Source organism: Protomyctophum bolini (genome assembly GCF_963924005.1).
Source record: "Protomyctophum bolini genome assembly, chromosome: 14".
NCBI lineage: Eukaryota > Metazoa > Chordata > Actinopteri > Myctophiformes > Myctophidae > Protomyctophum > Protomyctophum bolini.
Genome location: NC_137875.1, coordinates 6,746,110 through 6,766,438, shown reverse-complemented (window position 1 = coordinate 6,766,438; position 20,329 = coordinate 6,746,110). Strand labels below are relative to the sequence as shown.

At 43.6% G+C, this 20,329-nt stretch overlaps 1 protein-coding gene across 1 annotated transcript in view; it reads right to left on the bottom strand.

The window, feature by feature from the left end:
* adgrb3 (adhesion G protein-coupled receptor B3) overlaps positions 1-20,329 on the bottom strand; it is a 223,785-nt gene that overhangs the window by 100,253 nt on the left and 103,203 nt on the right. The window contains exons 8-11 of the mRNA XM_080781955.1: positions 18,842-18,943; positions 8,124-8,230; positions 6,820-7,014; positions 2,430-2,498 (exon numbers count right to left, since the gene is read on the bottom strand). Of these exons, the coding sequence (XP_080638081.1) occupies positions 2,430-2,498; positions 6,820-7,014; positions 8,124-8,230; positions 18,842-18,943 (473 nt within the window). The remainder of the gene's footprint in view (positions 1-2,429; positions 2,499-6,819; positions 7,015-8,123; positions 8,231-18,841; positions 18,944-20,329) is intronic.

Below are 20,329 nucleotides of genomic sequence, written 5' to 3'. Positions count from 1 at the left end.
AAATACCATAAGATTTTAGTCGACTAAACATACAGTTGATTTAGTCTAATACATTTTATTCTGGTGGTGCCTGATGGCGTAGTAGTAATGGCTGATTTTACACTTGGTTGCATGCTGAAATTAGCTGATCTACAAGTGATTTCCAACCATTATGGTTGAGCGGAATCCCACAGGGCTATATGGTCTTTTCTGTTTTCACAGTTAGTGTGGGTGGAAAGCCCACAGCTTACAGTACATCAGCTGTGAGCAGGTGCTGCATGGCATTTTAAGTGGTACAGGAGGTCAGGGGAGGTTTCCTTCTATAAGGAGAGAGAGCATTATCACTAGAAACACGTAATATTATGTTCAACTAAAAGCCCCAGCAGCTCTCCCTCACTGTAGCTGCCACAATCTGTGGCACTTATGAGCCTTTATGTATCGATAAGTGGACAATAAACACGTACAGTACTACAGTCATACACTTGAGTACCGTGCTGAAGTACATTTTGGTCGTCGCAATGTGATGCACTGTGAGCTTTTTGTTAAATGGAAAATATATTTTAATTTTTTTGGGGGGCGAAATGTTTTACATTTTCATACAGCAATGTAGTGATATTAATAGTGACTTTTTATTATATTCTTTTTTATTAGGTTTTTTTTATAGACATGACATACAGGACATACATACACAATGACACATACACCAGACTAGACAATGTATAAAACGAGTGGCGAATAATCACGAGTGGTGATATTCTAGTGACTTAATGACTAGTATTACAATGTTTGTTACTGCAGCCATGTCAAGGTTTTCATTTTTCTGTATTTGTCCTTTAGGGGGCGCTCTAAGTGTGTTCTATGTGTTGAGCGTTCTTCTTATTACGAGTCTTTGTTGCATCTGTGCTTCTGCTAATTAAGCTTGTTGGTTACACCTGTTTGTGAGTGAGAGAAGGCAGAATTCTCATTACATTGAAGGACTCGAGAGTGCACTGTAGCCTACTGTGCAGATTACTGGGAGAGAGAGAGAGCTCTGTGCAGAAGGAAGAAAGCAGTTGGAAGGAAGAAAGCAAAGTAGACAAGAAGAAGTGAAGTGAACGAAGTAAAGTGAACTATAAAATGTAAAGCAGAAGAAAGTAAAGTTAAGTACAAGAAATGAAGTAAAGTAAAATGGAGAAAAGAAGAGAAAACAAAAAGGTTTTTCAAGAAAGACTGAAGGTTCCAAGTCGACCCCCCCCCCCTTCATGTGCAAGCAGGCAAAGTGGTCAGTGTTGTATTTGTTTGTGAATCTTATTGTGAAGGTTTATGTATTATTGTGACTGTAACTGTATGAACGTCCAAGTTAATTTAGTTTCGTTTGTTGTCTTGTTTTGTATGTCAGTTCTAGGGTAGTTTTACAGCAGTGTTTTCAGCATGGTGTTAATAAACAGCAGTGCGATGGATGGGCGGCACAATGTTATTGTCTTTTTTTTTTATGTCCAATGTATTTGTATTTAAGTTCATAAAAAGCTTACATAAGTATAAGTAAAGGCATTTGAAATAAAATAATAATGTTTACTTTTCAGGATTCCAATTCAAAAATAGCAAAAAATTATAATAATTCAGGATTCCAATAATAAAAATAGCAAAAATGGCATATATGAGATTGTAGATCAGCTATTTGTTCCACTTTTGTGTGACATTAGAAAGAGATGCATACACAAAAGATGAAAAAAGAAAGAAAATAAGTATCCTGACATTATACAGTATGTGCTCTCTGGAGTGAGTGTGTAAATATCGTGGCCCTCTCTCTCCGTCATCAATGTTTCCCATCCCTGATTCCATACTTTAAATCAAGTACTGAGCTTTGCCCACCGCTAGTTATTATGAGTAAGTAAGGCACACTGAATGTGAGTATGTGACAGATGATAACTGGACAGTCTGTGTGGAAGTGCTGCTGCCACCATGTGGCGGATTGAGGATCTGACTCTCCACATCAGATAGACAGATCACTTTTAACAGGAGAGAGAGAGAGAGAAATCCAAGGCCTCTCACAAATACCGGGACAGAAATAATGTTATAAGCACTTAAAACGTGACTGTCGTGCCTTGCAATACATACTGTACATACAGCGTGTGTCCCATTTTAACCCATTCTGACCTGAGATCAGATTCTAAAAATGTCTTCTATACATCCTGACAGTTTTCTGAAAAAGCTATGTTTCTATGTCAGTCGTTCTTCGATTTAAAAAAAATAGCAGACCTACAAGCTCGTAGCGCGCCACTCGGTGGCACGCTATGAGCTTGTAGATCTGCTATTTTTCAATAGCTAAAGCATAGCATGATGCTGAACACCAAAAGGGGTTAAATTAAAAGGACATCTGCAACCACGGCTTCAACCAGAGATGTTGCAGCCTGCAGGCACCACAACAATGCAAACTACTGAACGAACGATTTATTTACTGCAACGCTCACCTGTTGTGCATCTTCCCACTTGTCCTTGTTGTCTTCTTCCAGGAGGTTGCTAATGATCTGGAAGAAGTTCTGTTGGAGAAGAAGAAAGGTACGTTAACACCAACACACACACACACACACACACACACACACACACACACACACACACACACACACACACACACACACACACACACACACACACACACACACACACAATCATCACAGCCAGCCACATACAGAGAGCAAACCAAATATATACAAAAAAAAAAAAAAATGAATTTAACATAATTGACAATTCAAATTGCAAGTAAATCAGCGTGTTCAAAGAGAAAAATCATGAGAATCCCTGCTGTGCTTAAACACTATCCCCGGCTGAGAACAACATAAAATACAAATGAAATGGGTCTACAAATGCATCGCAGGAGTAAGAGAGACGGAGGGGGGACGGGACGGTGGGGGGGACGAAGGAACAAGAAAAACAGCAATTTGGAACCCCGTGCCGTGCAGTTATCAGTGGTAAATGTGCTGTTGAAGGAGGGGCAAAAGCGAAGCCGCAATCAGTGAAAGCAATGAAAGGCAATGTTGGAGTGCTTTGAGTGTGGATTATGTGTGCCCTGGCAACATGGGGAGGGGGAGGGGGGACAGGGGGACGGGGGGACGGGGGGGTGTCAGCCTTGGTCTTGTAATGGAGTCCTGTCTGATCTTTTGGCCTTGTTATTTTTTCGTCTGGTCTTTCTGTCTCTCTCTGTGTGTGTGTGCGTGCATGTCTTGGGGGTCTCTCTCTCTCCCCCTCTCTCTCTCTCTCTCTCTCTCTCTCCCCCTCTCTCTCTCTCTCTCTCTCCCCCCTCTCTCCCTCTATCCCTCCCTCTCTCTCTCTCTCCTTTCTCCTCGACACGGGCTATCTTGTTGTATTCTCTGTTGATGCTTATGCTCCCTCTTGTGGTAATGTGCCCACTTTAACACTGCATTAGCGCAGTGAGACACAGTACGGAGCAGAGAGGGGGGTGTGGGCGGGCGGGCTGGCTGACTTGACCACTCTCTCTCTCTCTCTTCTCCTGTCTGCCTACGCACACCGCTGCCACACACAGCCCATGGTGTAATAACTACAGACAAACAAGACTCTGTCGTCACCGCGCACGCAGGTTTGCCAAAGTGGGAAAGGGGGCGGGGGGGGATGGCTGAAAGATGAGCCGTAAGATGAATAGTGCAGCTACTGTATAGGGGCTCAACCTGGGATTCTTTTTCCCAGAGAAATATAAGCCTGATCTCACACATGGTTACGGGTCTATAGTGTCAGGAAAATACGGAGAACTATCGGGCGTGTTTTCGGATTAAGATCGAAATCAGCCAGGCGTATAAGGAAATCTACTCTATTTTAAATGTCAGCAATGCATTGCATTACGATGAATATCTCCCACGACTAGCCTGTGAATATAATTCTCATGAGAAGAAAAGGCAGTCAGTGGTTCAAACAGAGCCCCAGAGGCCCTCTGGCCATGCTGCCCAATAGCATTTCCTGGAGACTTGACACTCACACTGGCTCCAAAATAACAACACTCCAAACCAGCCACACAAGACACTCACAATTCTGATAAAGTGCAGCATATTGTGACAATTTCACACCACTACATTCAAACCGCACCCAGGCAGCAATGTGGGCTACTGCTGTGTGGATCTACTATGATTCAGCAGTCTGGGTAGATATACTTGTTATCCTTTCTTTCTTTAAACAAAAAAATTGTACTCTATTTAATAATTCATCTTTTGCCCGTGTCCGCTGGGACAAACATGGTAAAAACAGAAGTAAAAAAAAATATATATATTTTTTGGTATGCTGAAATGCTGTCAAGTACAGCAATGTTTGAGACAAAATCTAAGATGACTTAGAGTGGTTTCTGTGGTCGCATTTTGGCTCGTCTGTCTGAGAAAAGAAGCAGCTTTCGCATCACTAGACAAGCTCTATTTCCATAGCGGGAGATGTGTCCGACTACATGGCAACACAACGGAGGATAGACACTTCCAAATGCGGAATTAAGTGGCTCGCGCAGTTGATTATTGTAATTAATTGAAAAGATAAATGGTTTAGAATTAACTCTCCCCATGCAGCCACACGCATGCACAAATGCATGTCACGTGTTGTGCGCTCGCACGCACATGCACAGACACCCACGCACATGCACACGCACACGCACACACTACAGCTATACCGTACCCCCCATCATCCAATGACAGACGTCCAGAAAGGGTATCTTTGAAAATGACAAAGCTCTGAGGACAAAAATGATCTTATTGGAGATGGAGGAGGGGCTTTATAGCTATAATCTCCGTCATCCTATTGACATAAAGAGGATCAAGACTGCCTCTGGGCCCGCGATACCACGAGATGAGACCGCTCGGAGAGGGAGAGGAGAGAGATCTGTGCCAGAATAGAGCCATCGGTTTGTCACGGCACTGTATATCTGTGTGTCTTCATGATGTTCGGGAATATATAACTATCACAAAATAGAAAAGCTGCCTTTTGTGATGAAACTGCGTTACACAAACGCATGCAAGCCACTTCCCATTCTCTGACAGTGGGTGGGACAGTCAATCATATCTCATGGTGTTAAAAAGCGCTTGGAACATATTAAATAAAAGATGGAATTCCGACAGTTTTTTTTCCCTCCCCCCCCCCCCCCTTCTGAAGTCAAGATTAACCCATTCTGAACGGGAACCCATTTTGGTGTTAGCATCATGTCGTGCTTTAGCTATTGAAAAATATCAGATCTACAAGCTCATAGCGCGCCACCGAGTGGCGCGCTACGAGCTTGTAGGTCTGCTATTTTTGAAGAATCAAAGAACGACTGACATTTTTAGAATCTGATCTCAGGTCAGAATGGGTTAATCAGACCAGTGTGTGTCCAGTGGAAACCTCATATAAATCTGATCTCAGGTCAGAATGGGTTAAGGCGATAGTCACTGCAGGATATCAATATGCTTGCAGGCAGATCTGCGGCATGCAGAGCGTGTCCACGCAGCTTCCAAGCAGAATTGCTTGGAAACACTGAATTGTTCTTCTTTATCGTATACATTAGGAGAAGTTCAGCCAATAAATACTTATTTTCCAGCAGTTATGCAGATTGTGGCGAGGCAAACTGACCCCTACAGAGTTATGCATGCATATATAGATGCCTCATTCATTAATGTATGTCCTCCCTCAGACCCAGGCTGCATACAGTATATGTACAGTATATACACTCTGAGACAGAATTTGCATATATACCGCCCCCTGTGGTGTCTGTTCATACCTCTTACTGGGCAAGCAACCCCCTCACCCCTTCCATGACGCCTTGCATTCATGGATGGATGGATGGATGTACAGTTATTCATATTTTTTTTGCCATTTCTGAGACAATACTTTGATCATGACCGGGCGTAGCCAATCGGAACTTGCATTGTACTGCATAGGCAATCGGAAAAACATAATTTGCGGCGTGATGCTATAGGGGGTGATATTGGCGAAAATAAGGTAAATAAAAAAAGTCCAAGTGCATTAAAGGTGGTGAAAGAAGCCTCTATTGGTGCCAGAGCACAGATCAATCAGGCACTCCGAGCACCGGCGCGTTAGGAGATAGAACTGGTGTTAGCCTATACTACGGAAGAGGGGGGCGTGGAATTAACGCAAATTTATTTATGATTGTTTTAAAATGTTGTAATGAAAGCAAAAAGTAACTTAATTGGGTGAATAAAATGCAATGTAATATCGAATCACAACAATATTGATATCACAATACAAATCTAATCGGCACTATTGCGCCACCACCCCTATTTTTTTGCATATATTTCCTTATTATATAAATCTTATATCGTCTCTGTCAGGTGGAAGCCTAGATCATTATGTCCTAAACTAATAATACAATAAAAAAAAACAGCAAAAGTAGCTTCAAAAGGGCTGCATTTCTTTGATGCTTTGGCGTGACACCGTAGTATGATCGATTGTGTTTTGATCATTCCTTTGGGTAGCCAACTTGCACCCTAATGGCCCAAGTCGGATAGCCAACTTACACCCTAATGCAGTGATTCCCAACCTGTGTGCCGCGGCACTTTATTGTGCCGTTGTCCAGGTGTGCCGTCTGATTTGACAGAAAGCAACACTAACCCTCCCCCGAAAGCAATATTATAGCTACTGGGCTGCAGGTTTCCTATATTGTTGCGTCGTTGTTGTTTTCACACGTCTAACCATTAGACGTGCGATAACAACAACGACGGAACAATAGACTCTTAACGACCCTCGGGCATTGAAATGTTAATGCTAAAGAGATGCATCCAGAACCTGCATCTGACGACGGCACAAAAAAGGTTGGGAAACACTGCCCTAATGGCCCACCGGTGGGCCCCGCGACCTGCATGGCGACGGGATCACACTCACCTGCACGTCGTCGGAGGACGGCTCGTAGCTGGCCCTCTTGAAGGTCTCGGTCACGTTGCGCAGGATCTCCACAGAGGACAGCAGGTCGCCGGCGTAGAAGCTCCGGCGCTGCGTGAGGTCCAGCAGGTTCTTGGTGACCTGGGACATCCCGTCCCCCGCCAGCATCCTCTGTCCCTTAGCAAGGTGCCCCTGAACCTCCAGAGAAGGGGAAAAAAGAGAGAAAAAAAAAGACAAGGACTTGGGGCATAGGTGCTCTCCGCCAAGGGTTTGTGGGTTACACGCTGTGTTAAACACACCAGAGTTAAATGAGCCACGAACAATGAGGACAGAGAATTACGCCCTTAAGCCGTGTTCGTGTGACACATCTATGCCAAATCAAAATATGTTCCCCGCCCGCAGATGTTTTGAAGTCGGCCCGGTATGGATGCTGGAGTTAGTAGAGCAGAAGCCACATTGTTTAGAAGGAAATAGCTTCTTTTTTTTCCTCCTCTTTGCATCGTTGGACAGGGTCGCGTACACAAACTTTATTTTTGTTTTACTTTTACGACGTACTTACTTAATATTTAAATCACACATTATACACTTAAATCTCATTAGCCTATGTTTTAATTATAATTCCGTACTCATGGCATTCCACTTATCTGCTGCAGTGCATGTGCATAAAATCCACGTCTAATTACTTATTATGAACTTGGCCAATAAATTCAGATTTTGATTCAAATACATGCATGCAAGGACACTGTGGTATTATGCAGCGTCGTCACTCAAACTACTTTATTCCGTTTCAAATTAATCTTCCCCGTTCCAACCTTGACAAGTGACAATTTTTTTGTTCTATGCTGGGCACAATGTGAAATGTAAAACAGCACTGCACGCCCACAACGTAATCGATCTCTCCCACTCAGCAAACCCCAACTTTTAGCATTTTATGTGCCACGCACATCTGAAGAAACACAAAGGGGAATTAATATTAAATCGTATCTGTTCCAGCGCAGGGGAGAGAGAGAGAGAGGGATACAGAGTTTAACCAGGGGATGAAGGAACATGCGACTCCGAACAGGGGAAATTGCCAGCAGCTCTAAATCAAAGACTTTTTAAGGGCTTTGGCGAGGAGCGTTCATTACACCGCGGAAAATGGTGAAATTAGTGTTTTAATTTGCTCCTCTATTGAAAGTGGTTAATCTTTGGCTACACAGTGTGGGATGAGAATGGAAGGGACGGAGGAAACAGCGGGGGGGTAATTTATGATGCATTGGGAAACGGAGAGGGCGGCCGGGGGAAAAGGGAGCTGACTTTGCACCTACTGATTGCTGCAAGTATCTGAATTCATTTGTTATGCAGCGGGCATAGCTGGGCTGCTCCCAGAACGCCACGCCGCGATGGTCCAGGGAGCAACGCCGACTAGTGGTGCCTGGAGGAGAGGAGAGGAGAGAGGGGAGGGGATAGGAGAGGAGAGGAGAGGAGAGGAGAGGAGGGGAGAGGAGAGTGAGAAGGCGGATAGGGATACAGACACATAAAAAAGGGATGGGTTTGGGGGGGATGGGGGGGGGGGGGGGGGGGATTAAGACCAGAGGAAAGGAGAAGGAGTTGGGGTAGCCGGGGAAAAGAAGGGAAGACAAAAGCAAGAAGAGCAAAGAGTGAAAATATAGATTATTTCTTCTTCTTCTTAGTGACTCGTGAGACATCTTTTTTTCCTTCTTCTTTCAATTTATTTTCCTCGTCGTCACCCACACGTTGTGTCAGTGGCGGTGGTGGTGGGATGAGAGAGAGAGACACAGAGACACACAGAGAGAGAGAGAGAGAGAGAGATGGGACTTATCTGGCAGGCAAATGCTGCAGTGTTTGTGCTACATATACTATTGTGGGCAATATCCATGTATTTGATACATTATGGACATCCTCCATACGGCACACACACACACACCCTCTATAGAAACATGTACTTATACAGTATGGACATCCTCCACACAGCACACACACACCTTCTATACAGCATTACATTATGGACATCCTCCACACACACACACACCTTCTATAGAAACATGTACTTATACAGTATGGACATCCTCCACACAGCACACACACACACCTTCTATACAGCATTACATTATGGACATATCCTCCACACACACACCCTCTATAGAAACACATCCACCACAAGCTATACGTGCAGCAAAGGCTTCATTCATATAATGTACTCTGTCCGAAAATAGCCGATCTACAAGCTCAGCTCGTTCTTATTATTTTGTGGACCGGCTGTTTTGGGCCCAGCGACAGTCACCGGCTGTACAGTATATACGTGGAAGCATGCTGTCGCAAAAACAAAAGCACGCTGTCGTCCGCGCTGCGATCGCTGTCAGGCGTCTATACTGTGAACACGGTGTGGTCCTGAAATAGCATATAATATAATAGTATAACATAATCCTCCTGCATGCAGTACATCTACTTAAGTATTGCATGTACTTAAGAGCGATTCTGAGGCATTTGTACTTTACTTGAGTATTTCTAAATTCCAGTGCTTAATTACCGGTACCTCTACTCCACTACATCTCGGATTCACTACATTTGTTTGAAAACTCCAGCGCACCGTCAGTGTTTCAATTTGAGCACTGCTCGGGGGAGTCAAATGAATGCGGAGGTTTTTTTTGCCATGGTGACACATCTGTTGAATCTGCAAAATGTGTGTAAAATGTATGTTCTTCACATGATTCAAACTGCACGATTTTCCCACGCATGGTGTGGGAGAAGTTCTACTACTGAGGGATGACGCAGAGCTTTGAGCTTCAGGCAGTCCCAGCCACTCGTCAGCCAGTAGAGTGGTCTTGATACCCAGAAAACGGTGTGAGGCTATTGTTCAGTAATGCATGAATAAAATATAGTTTTTTTTAACCCAGCCTGACCTCAAAATTGAAAAGAAATCTCCAGTTTTCTGAAATAAATATTTTCACGATTTTTCTAAAATAGCAGACCTACAAGCTCGTAGCGCTTTAACATAATAATAATTATAACATAATGTTTCCAACACCAAAAGGGGTTCCCGCCCTGCAAAATGGGTTTTAACCAAATGGAATTTTATTCAAAAGACTAACGACTAAAACTAAATCAAAATGTGCTGTCAAAATCAACACACTATGCACCAATGCAGATCCTCCCTAGTATAGAGTGATCTACCTACAGACTGTAAAGGGCCTCCCAGCCATGCAGCCCCAGCGCACCTCCCCATGCAGCTGTCCAGCTGCGGGGCTGCACTTCACACATCACCCCCCACCGCACCGCGCGGCATGCAGCGCAGCACAGCCTGCAACACGACGCAGGTGCTTCACATCGCAACGAAGAACTCCCACAAGCACCCGGCACTTCCTCCTCTGGCTGTCGGTGCTCGTTCTCTCTCTGTCTCTGTCTCTCTCTCTCTCCCCCGCCCTCCCCCTCCCTCCCTCCCTCTCCCTGCCTCTATACCTCTGTCGTTCCATCTCCGTCTCTCTGTCTACAGTATACGTCTCTCTCCATCTCAATCTTTCTCTCTTTTATCTCCTTCGTGCGTCTGTCTTTGTCCTCTCTTTCCGTTCAATCTCTCCATTTCTCTCTCTCTCTCTTTCCATCCCTCTTCCTCTCTCCCTCCCTCCCCCGGTCTCTCTCTCTCTCTCTCTCTCTCTCTCTCTCTCTCTCTCCCTCTCTCTTGGTGGTAGATATATCAAACCCCCCCCCCCCTCCAACACCTCCTTGCTCCACAGCTATAGCTGGTGGCGATACGCACTAAGGACATCAGTGGACACACCAAACCGCCCACCCCCACCTCACCCCCCGCCCCCGCTGTGTGATGCACCCCTGCAACAAGAGGACTGCATGTAGCCACAGGCAAGCAGGAGAGGACGCCCCCCCCCCCCCACACACACACACACCCCCAACTACACACCCCACTGAGCACCTTACAACACCCCCCCACCCCACCCACCCACACTGACTGACTTCACCTGGGCCATTTCATCACGCTTTATACACAGTGAAATCCTCAGTAGTGCCATCTGAGCTGGGATGAGCTCAGATGGAACCAAATGGACCCGTCCAGGCCCATTCGGTGCCATCTGAGCACTGCTCGGAGTAAAAAAACAGAACGCTGAGGGTTTTTGACTGTGCATATTATAGCGCCAGCCCAGCCTGCCATGCCGGGTGCCTAATCTGTTAAAAGCTGCAAATGTGTAAGATGTATGTTCTTCAAACCCACGACTCGCCCACGTGTGGGAGACGTTCTAGCTGAGCGATGCCTGCACCACAGAGGCCAGGGGAGATATTTCGCTTTGAGCGTCAGGCAGGATAGGTCTATATGCACTCAAATCCAAATCCCAGATTGGGATTTGAATCACTGATTCCATTGATTCAAATGTGATTTCTAAAGATGTATCTCAATCTGGACTGAATCTACAAGCTACCACGCAGTGTTGATTTTGACAGTACATTTTGTCATCAGAAATGTTTTGGTTTTGGTCTAGTTATAGTTGACTAAAATATTTTAGGCGATTCCTTGATGTCGTCGTATTAGCCGATTTTACACTTGGTTGCATGCTGAAAATAGCAGATATACAAGCTCACAGCGCATCACAGTGCGACGCCTTGTGAGCTTGTAGATCTGCTATTTTCAAAGTGCAACCAAACATAAAATGACTAGTCTTTTAGTTCTACTGGATCTATTCTCCACCCTAACATTTTAGGTTTCTTTTTAGGATCCGAAGAGATGTGAAGAGAAAAGATCCGATCTTATGTTGGATTATTTGGATTTGACTGCAATCTAAACAAAGCCTGCACATACATATTGATAGACCGTCTTGAAACAGGTGAAAACCCCCCAAAAAGGGAGGTTCCCCTAACATTTTCTTTTGCCAATCTTTAAGACTTTTTCCAGCAGCAAAATATACATTTTAGACATGCAGCAAAGGTCTGGTGGACCCAGGAATCTAACGTGGCACTTTGGGCACGTGCCCACACTGCCCTGCAGGGGCCCTTGAGCACCAGGGGCCCCTTAAAAGAAAAAAGGAGTTGCGTGCGTGTGAAGGGAGGCCCTTGGAGCTTCAGTGGCCAAGGGCCCTCAGAGGTGTTAATCCGGCCCTGAGCACTCGGCTATCAGTGCTGCAGGTTGCACCTCTTTAGGAATGCTCTGCTTCCACTCCTCCTCGTCCAGTAGCTAGTTGATCGGCTAAGAGCCTTAAGCACAGCAACACCTTCAAGCACTTGCAATGATCAAAACTATGTTCCCTTCGTACCCCCCAACCCCCCCCCAATTCCTCCTTGACCTTCTTTATCTTGGTGTTGTGTATATTTCATTTTTTCATTGCTATTACCAATGCAGGGCTATCATTTGGGGTTCCAGGGGAAAGCAATTGCCACTCGCTTATAACTTTCTGCATTTCAATTTCAGGCCTTGTGTTCCTTATTTCCTCCCACATCACTTAGAACTGGCCTCCATGTTTGAGCATTCTAAAAAATATTAATGATAATTGCATCGCGGTGCGTTGTAAGCTACTAGATTGTCTATTTTTGCAATCAGGACTAAGCGCTTCACTTCTTTGCCATCCTCTAGTTTTCAGTGGTCATCAATACTGTATGTCTCTGTACACGGACAGGCAAGACTTTTTTTTATCATAAGACGCTATTACTGAATGTAAAGTCCATTAGGAGTCCAACTAGTACTAGTGGTTTTCAAATGTTTTATTTGCAATGTGACCCCCTTATCTCTGAGGCCACTTTTACATCAAATGGACTTTGGTTGTAGAACTGGTTCCGTTCTAGATTCTTGGAACTTTGGTTACTTTCACGGAACCGTCCACCATTTTTTTGGTTCCAGTTCCGAACCAACTTTTAGGGCAGATTCACACTGAGCGGCGGTGGCTCAGGGGTAGAGTGGCCGGTTCGAACCCGGGCTCCCCCAGAGTTAGTGTTGAAGTGTCCTTGAGCAAGACTCTGAACCCCTAATTGCTCCTGATGTGCTGGTTGGTGTCTTGCATGGTTTCTGCCACCATCGGTGTATGAATATGTGTGTGAATGGGTGAATGTATAATGCACAATCTATGTAAAGCGCCTTGGATAAAGGCAATATATATATATATATATATATATATATATATATATATATATATATAATGCACCATTTACCAATGGACACATAAGCCAAATTCCAATACTCAAAATCTTGGCCAAAATCTCTAGGACACAATTAAAGAACTCCACGTAAGTTATGTGAAGTCCAGAAGATGGTCACGTATTTCGGCAGCTCACCAATTTCACTGTAACACCAGACCACCATGCTGGAGTGACCAAAGTGTGAGTGGCCGATATTTGGGGTATTGGAATTTGGCTTTAGAGTTATATATAAACTAGAATGGGGACTGCCCCGCCCCCCCCTGGAGCTATCTATCACTCCACAAACGCACCTGAATCCATTCATGAACGAGTGCTCTGTATTAAACCCCAGCTGCGCGCTATTTGTGCGCTTGTGCATGTATTTCGCCCGCCTGCAGTTCCAGCTTAGTGCGGCTTCACAGTCCCCCCCCTCCCCTCCCCCCGCTCTGGGGGCCAGAATGGAGCCTTTTTCTTTCACAGCAGCCATTTTGCCGGGCAAACAATAACACCTGGAGGTAATAATAACGTTATAACTGTGGGGCGTGTTTCCTTTAGGTGCCACTCACAATTAACGTTATTGCCTCGTTCAGCAGCGCTTACCGGAGAAAATGGACATTGGGAAAAGATCTGTAGAGCTAAAAAAAAGCTCTTCACACTGTTAGCAATCATAATTATAGAGACACACCGCATTACATTTGTTGGACAATTTGCTTTTCCCCCCCTCTCTTCTTTGGACTAGATTTGGTTCGTGAAAGGCTTTCTGTTGTCATCATGGCACAGACAGATACAGGTGTGTGGTGGTGTAAAGTGTCACAATCCGTGACCTGTTCTGTCACCCTGATGTTTTGGCTTTTACCTTTTATTGTGTAGTGTCTAGTGTCTCTTGGTTTCCTGTGTTGCCCATGTTTACCTGCCTTGTCTAACCCTGTTATTAGTGTAGTGTTCTCCACCTGTGTCCTGGCTGTTAGTCTCCCAGCCAATCCCTGTTGTTGATTTGTCTGTTGTTTTCACCTGTGTCTAGTTAGTCCTTGTCTATTTATATACCCTTGTGTTTTCAGTTCTCCGTTGGTTCGTTATTTATTGTCACTGCGAGTATTCGTTGTAGTACCTTGTTCCTTGACTCCTCGTTTGCCCTGTATTTCAGATCCCCTAGTTTTCCCAGTTTAGTGTTTCCCTTTGTACTCCTTGTTCTGTGTTTTGACCCCCTACTCACCGGGCTTGGTGAAATAAATATCTTCATTTGAACTGAGCTGCCTCTGCCTCTCTCTCATCTTGCACTTGGGTCCTCCTACACTGTCTCGACTTGAACCGTGACAGTAAGGGCTGTATTTTGCGTGTCTTAAGTACCAGGTCTTATTCCCTAACTTGAGTAAACTAAAGACCTGGAGGCGTGATCAATGCTCTTTGGCCACTCAGAATAGCCAAATGGCATTGATCACGCCTCCAGGTCTTTAGTTTACTCAAGTTAGGGAATAAGGCCTGGTACTTAAGACAGGCAGAATACAGCCCTAAGTATCTAAGTACAATTTGGAGGTACTTTGACTTTATTAGAGTATTAACTTTTTTATCATTATACTATACATTGTACTTGTGGAATAGTGAGCTTGCAGGGAGTAGATGTGAAGAAGGTGGAGGACTGAATGGAAGGGAAGGTGTAGTGTACAAGAAGGTGGTGAGACCAGCTATGTTGTATGCTTAGTTTAGAGACAGTCGCACTGAGGAAAACACAGGAAGCAGAGCTGGAGGTAGCAGAGACTAAAATATTGAGGTTCTCTCTGGGAGTAACAAGGATGAATAGATAGGATCAGGAACACATACATCAAAGGGACAGCACATGTCGGATGTTTTGGCGATAAAGCCAGAGACAGAGAGGCCAGGCTGAGATGGCTTGAACATGTACAGAGGAGGGATAGGGAGCGGTTTCCTGACTGAACTTGCTCTGCGTATCCCCGTGACAGGTGCGGTGCTCATTTGTAGCATTGCTACTTCTTTCACCACATGATTACCCAAGTGAATTAAACCTCAATTTTTTACTTGAATGTATGTATGTAACTTTGCTCTTCCAAGTGCTGAAATGTTTTACCATTGAGACGATAATGCTAATGCTTTAATCTTGACAATATGGCCAAAGTTCATATGAGATCCTGTGTCTACAGTAGACGAGACATGACCTTTGACACGATCTAAATGTCTCGTTAAGAGCAGGGAGACAAAAATACAACCACCCCAATTGTATAAGTTATATTGTATTGTAACTGTTTAACGGCCTGAGAAAACTAGATTGATTCACTTTTGCAATGGATGCCATGCCCGGCATCCTGAGATTTGTTTTATTCCCCATAATCCAGCGGTAAAAAATATAAAATGTGCATGATTCGAATTTTTATGCTAACAGACCGTGAGGTTTACCTAAAAACAGCCAAAATACTCGTGTGCACGCACACGCGCGGTCTTTATGTGCATTATGGATCATATAAAATGCGATATTCAGGGCTTGATTAGAGCTTAATTTGACTTAGATGTGACAAAAACAATTATTCCCCGATCGGTTCACATGTTCTCCTCCTGACCTGTGAAATAGCTAGTGCATGTTTACTATAGTGTTTGAACCGGAAACTGATTGTCTGCCATTTTAGGCCACTGGCACGCTAGTGGCCACTATAGCCCAGCAGGCGCTGATCCAGTTAACATACAGTACGCTACCATACTGATTGTATGAGTCATATTGTATTAGCATAACTCTACCATACAGATTGGACAACATGAACATTTTATTCATTAAAAAAAACAAGTTACGCATGCAGTGCCACTTACAGTACGTACAGTACTTGAGTAAATGTAAGTGACTCTCCGCCAGTAGCTGACAGGTTTCAGCGTGGCGCTCTCAGCAGTGTGAGTGGAAAGTGTTTGACTGGAGCAGACAGGGGGCTGGGATTAAATCAAGCTGTGAGACCTGTAATGTAAGCCCATGCTTCCAACAGTTTATGGGGAGGCAGGCAGCAGCGGTGCCCCTGGCACGCGTTTGGATCGGCACATCTGACCCCCCTAATTATGATTCATCTGTAGCATTTTGATACCGTACGTACACCGTCGGGCAAGAACCTTGTATGTCCAAAAGCAAATAATATACAGCAGGTATAGTTTCGAGAATGAGATCTGATCGGCTGAAACGAGCATGATGGAAAACCGAATCTATGAGTGGCTATTATGCTAAAAGCTATACGCTAACAGACATTTGCCGTCGAAGTGGCTAAATCTGGCACTCATTCAGTGCCACATGACGCCTGATGACGCCTTTCCCGTCACGCCCTCGTTGCCATTGGCGCCTGATGACGCCTTTTTGAAAAAGGCGTCATCCAGATTTTGGATAATTCCTCTAATCTGGTGTTCAGGTGATGATTATGCACATTACACGCACAATAGAATTACAAACTCTTTCTTTTATTTATAATGGCCTTCGGTGGCAACGAGCGCCAAAACTGGTATCCAAAACTGGTGGCACTGAATGAGTTTTAAGAAATATGAATTTCCATCGAATATCTTAGTTACAATGAAACTGAGTTGATGAGTTTTTATTTTAAGGATTACCGGCGTTGTATAATCACAATATTACACTCGAGGGTGTGCTTTACCGAGATTATTGTCACTTAAGCGCTGCTGCGCTCACGGAAAACTCGTCTAAAGCCTTGTTCCTGCAGCATCGCTGTTGTCTAAACATTGTTTAATTTATACATCATAAAATGACGATAATTAGCCTTTTTTTTTTAAATAGCAAAAATCTATTAGATTGGCTATTTTGTGCTACTTTAGTGCAACACTGTCATGTGACAGAAAAACACAAAATGGAACATTTTTAAATAATGGAGATAACGCATGTTTCTACACCGACAGCAACGAGAGGTTCTTAACCACAGTCCCTCATCCCCACGGACGGTCCTAGAGTCTCTCAGCGATGGCAGCAGCTTGAGCAGTCTGATTAGACATTCTTTCTGTCCATGTCCTTTAAAGCCAGACCATCTGTTTGGGTCTGTTCCCAATTCTGGATAACCCTAGAGAGCCTAGAGACCACCGATTACCAATGTTTTGAATAATAATTTATTCATTTATTTAGCATTTTGTAGAAACATAAAAAAAAAAGATGAAATAAAATAAATTAATGCAAAAAATAAACATGACTAACTTTATTGATAGATACAACATTTATCTCTCTGATCTACAACTTCACAACACGCCACGAAGCGTCACCACGTTGCACATTGTGAACTTGCAGACTGGCTATTTTTGATAAGATTTCAAAGGGTTAACCCATTCTGAACGGGAACCCATTTTGGTGTCGGCATCATGTTATGCTTTAGCTATTGAAAAATAGCAGATCTACAAGCTCGTAGCGCGCCACTCGGTGGCGCCCTACGAGCTTGTAGATCTGCTATTTTTCAAAAATCGAAGAACGACTGACATTTTTTTAGAATCTGATCTCAGGTCAGAATGGGTTAATCAGACCAGTGTGTGTCCGGTGGAAACCTCGTATGAATCTGATCTCAGGTCAGAATGGGTTAAAACAGGACACATCGGCTGCATGAATGCCGATTGCGATGTCGCCATGAAAGTCAATGAAAGTAATGGCTGATGTGTGGCCGTGTGGGGCACCGTTAGCCGAGTGGTTAAGGTGTGTACCCCATAGACCAATTATTTATGTACAAACATGGAGACCGGGCGCACAGGTGACTGTTTCATGTAATCAATCAATTCCCAACAGATTCCCAAACCCATGTTGTTTTGTGGGGAGCGCTGGTTTCAGTCCATTCAACCTCCTCTTGTGTGCTGGCTAGTGAGGCGTGCCCTATAGCGCGCTGAGAACAGCTGATATACAAGCCCACGCCGCGTCACAGATGCGACCGCTTTGAGCTATAGAGGTCTGCATGCTACAGTATACTCCAACTTCGGAGGGATGGAGCTTAAATTAGGCTTGATGGGCTGCAGCTGCACGTGAACGAGCAGCTCTGGTACCACGATCGTATAGAGCACTCCCTCCGGTCTTATATGACAGCGACTGTATGTGTGGTTTTGAGGACAACTGCTTTGAATTGCTATTATTGTTTACACACAACAGAATACTATATATATATATATATATATATATATATATATATATATATATATTTCAAGGGCGAGATTCATCACAATAAAAATCCTAAACGTATTGCCTCCACACTGGGAGAAGAACAGCATCTGAAAGTTTGGCGAGCATTGATTTACAATTGAGTGCATTGACTACTTTCTATTGCATCCTATGAGTGGTTGGGTTCATGTGGTGCCGGCCTGCGCGCGCATATATATTGAAATTATATTTCCTTAGTTTAGAGGATATAGCCTAAATATACTGGTGCTTATCAGTGTGAAGGCATCTGTCTATTAGAGCCTCCAGAAATATGCAGACAAATATCCTTGATTGTTCGAGCAAACAATCCTTGATTATACGGGCTAAAGTCCTTGATTATGCAGGCCTTGATTTTGCGATGAACTATGCATATTTTTATCTGATTTTATGTGGTGAAATTGTGGGATGTTCTGAAATATGTGGAAAGTTGCAAAATATGTGGAGAAACGCAAAATTTGCTAAAATATTATGCGACCTTTTGGAGAGAGAAAAAATCCCCCCTGCGCCAATTGGCTGATTATGCTGTAAATTATGCAATCACATAATGGCATTTTTCTGGAGGATCTAGTAGTCTATCTATATGCCTGACAGTTTCCCATTCCCGTGGGTCTGATGGACCTTTGCTGCATGTCACTCCAAAACTCCCTCTCTCCGTTTCCCGTCCCTCTACGCGGTGACTATCAATACAGGCAAGAAAAGACAAAAAAGTGCCGATACATATCGGTCAGGCTGTGATTTAGCCCGTGTCCTTACCTGTGGCGTTGGGGGGACATCGGTTAAAGGCCAGCTCCCCTGAAGGTGTCCGTCTCCACACCATCGATACTGCATAATCCTCGGGACAGATCTCGTACGGTGCTATAAGAAATAAAAAGAAAGAAAGGGGTTGAACTAAAGTATAGCCTAGTTACTGAATCAACACGGAGGGCTTTTTCATAATATGTATTTCTAAGCGCAGCATTTCCGATATGATGCAACTGTTTCTTCATGCTAGATGTGTCTCCGACTCAGACTCAAAGACATACTGTAATATAATATATGAGAGTTCCACAGATTACAGCAGTATAATGTTTTTGCTAACATTAAGGGACATAATGTTCCATTTCATTCTCGAATTTTTCAATCTTTTTTTTTATCCTATCTGGTTAATCTTCGCCTGCCTGGAACTATACTTTTCATCCCTTAACCGATTCAGTACGGGAACCCCTTTTGGTGTTTTAACTAGGCATTATATTATACTTTAGCTATTGATACTATATACTTAAGCTCATAGCGCGCCACTCGGTGGCACGCTATGAGCTTAAGTATATAGTAGGTCTGCTATTTTTGAAACATCGTGAAAATGTGGCACAAATCTTTGAATATATATTCTTTCAGAAGACTTTTTTTTATTTCGAGGTAAGGCCTAAATGGGTTAAGAGTCTTTTGATGTATTAGAACCCTACTGTTATTACATAAAGAGACTCCTTAGATCAAAAAAAGAGTAGAATATAATTTGTACATCTTATACATCATATCGGTCTCCACGGAGATTCACTAAAGAAATCCAGTGTGGGTGCTAATATGAACAGCGTATGTATATACTTCTTCAATTAAAATATGATGAAAGCAGTAGGGAGGCCCTATATCTGCACTCTGCACAGAATAATGACTCTATATAAGCCCTGGGTTTCCTCAAAGGTAGCCATGTCTTATGCAACCGTCTTTGGACGGAGGTCGATTAAAAATCGACCTCTTCTAAATCATCTAAAACCATCTAAAACATTTTTTCTGAAAAACATATGTTTCTATGTCAGTGGTGCTCAACCTTTTTCATGTCAAGGACCCCCAGAATTATCTCTATTGGGCCACGGACCCCCATCTCAAAATATCTAGTTCCAGGGACCCCCCCAGAAGCAAATATTTTAGTTGAAAATGTTCGCTATGAAATATATATTCAATGATTTGCGCCACATTTTAACGATTTTTCAAAAAATAGCAGACCTACAAGCTCGTCATAACATCATGTTTAAAACACCAAAATGGGTTCCCACTTCCCGCCCCAAAATGGGTTAATATACATTTCATCGCACACTGGTGCCGATATGTGCCGATAATACAGACGATTTACCAACACTGTAACATGTCGCAAGTTGTGAGCTTGTAGATCGGCTATTATCTCTGCATAATATATACAGGCGAGCAAGTTAGAAACTAGATAATAAATCAGGCTTTATCCTGGGCCACATCCCACCTTGATCCCAT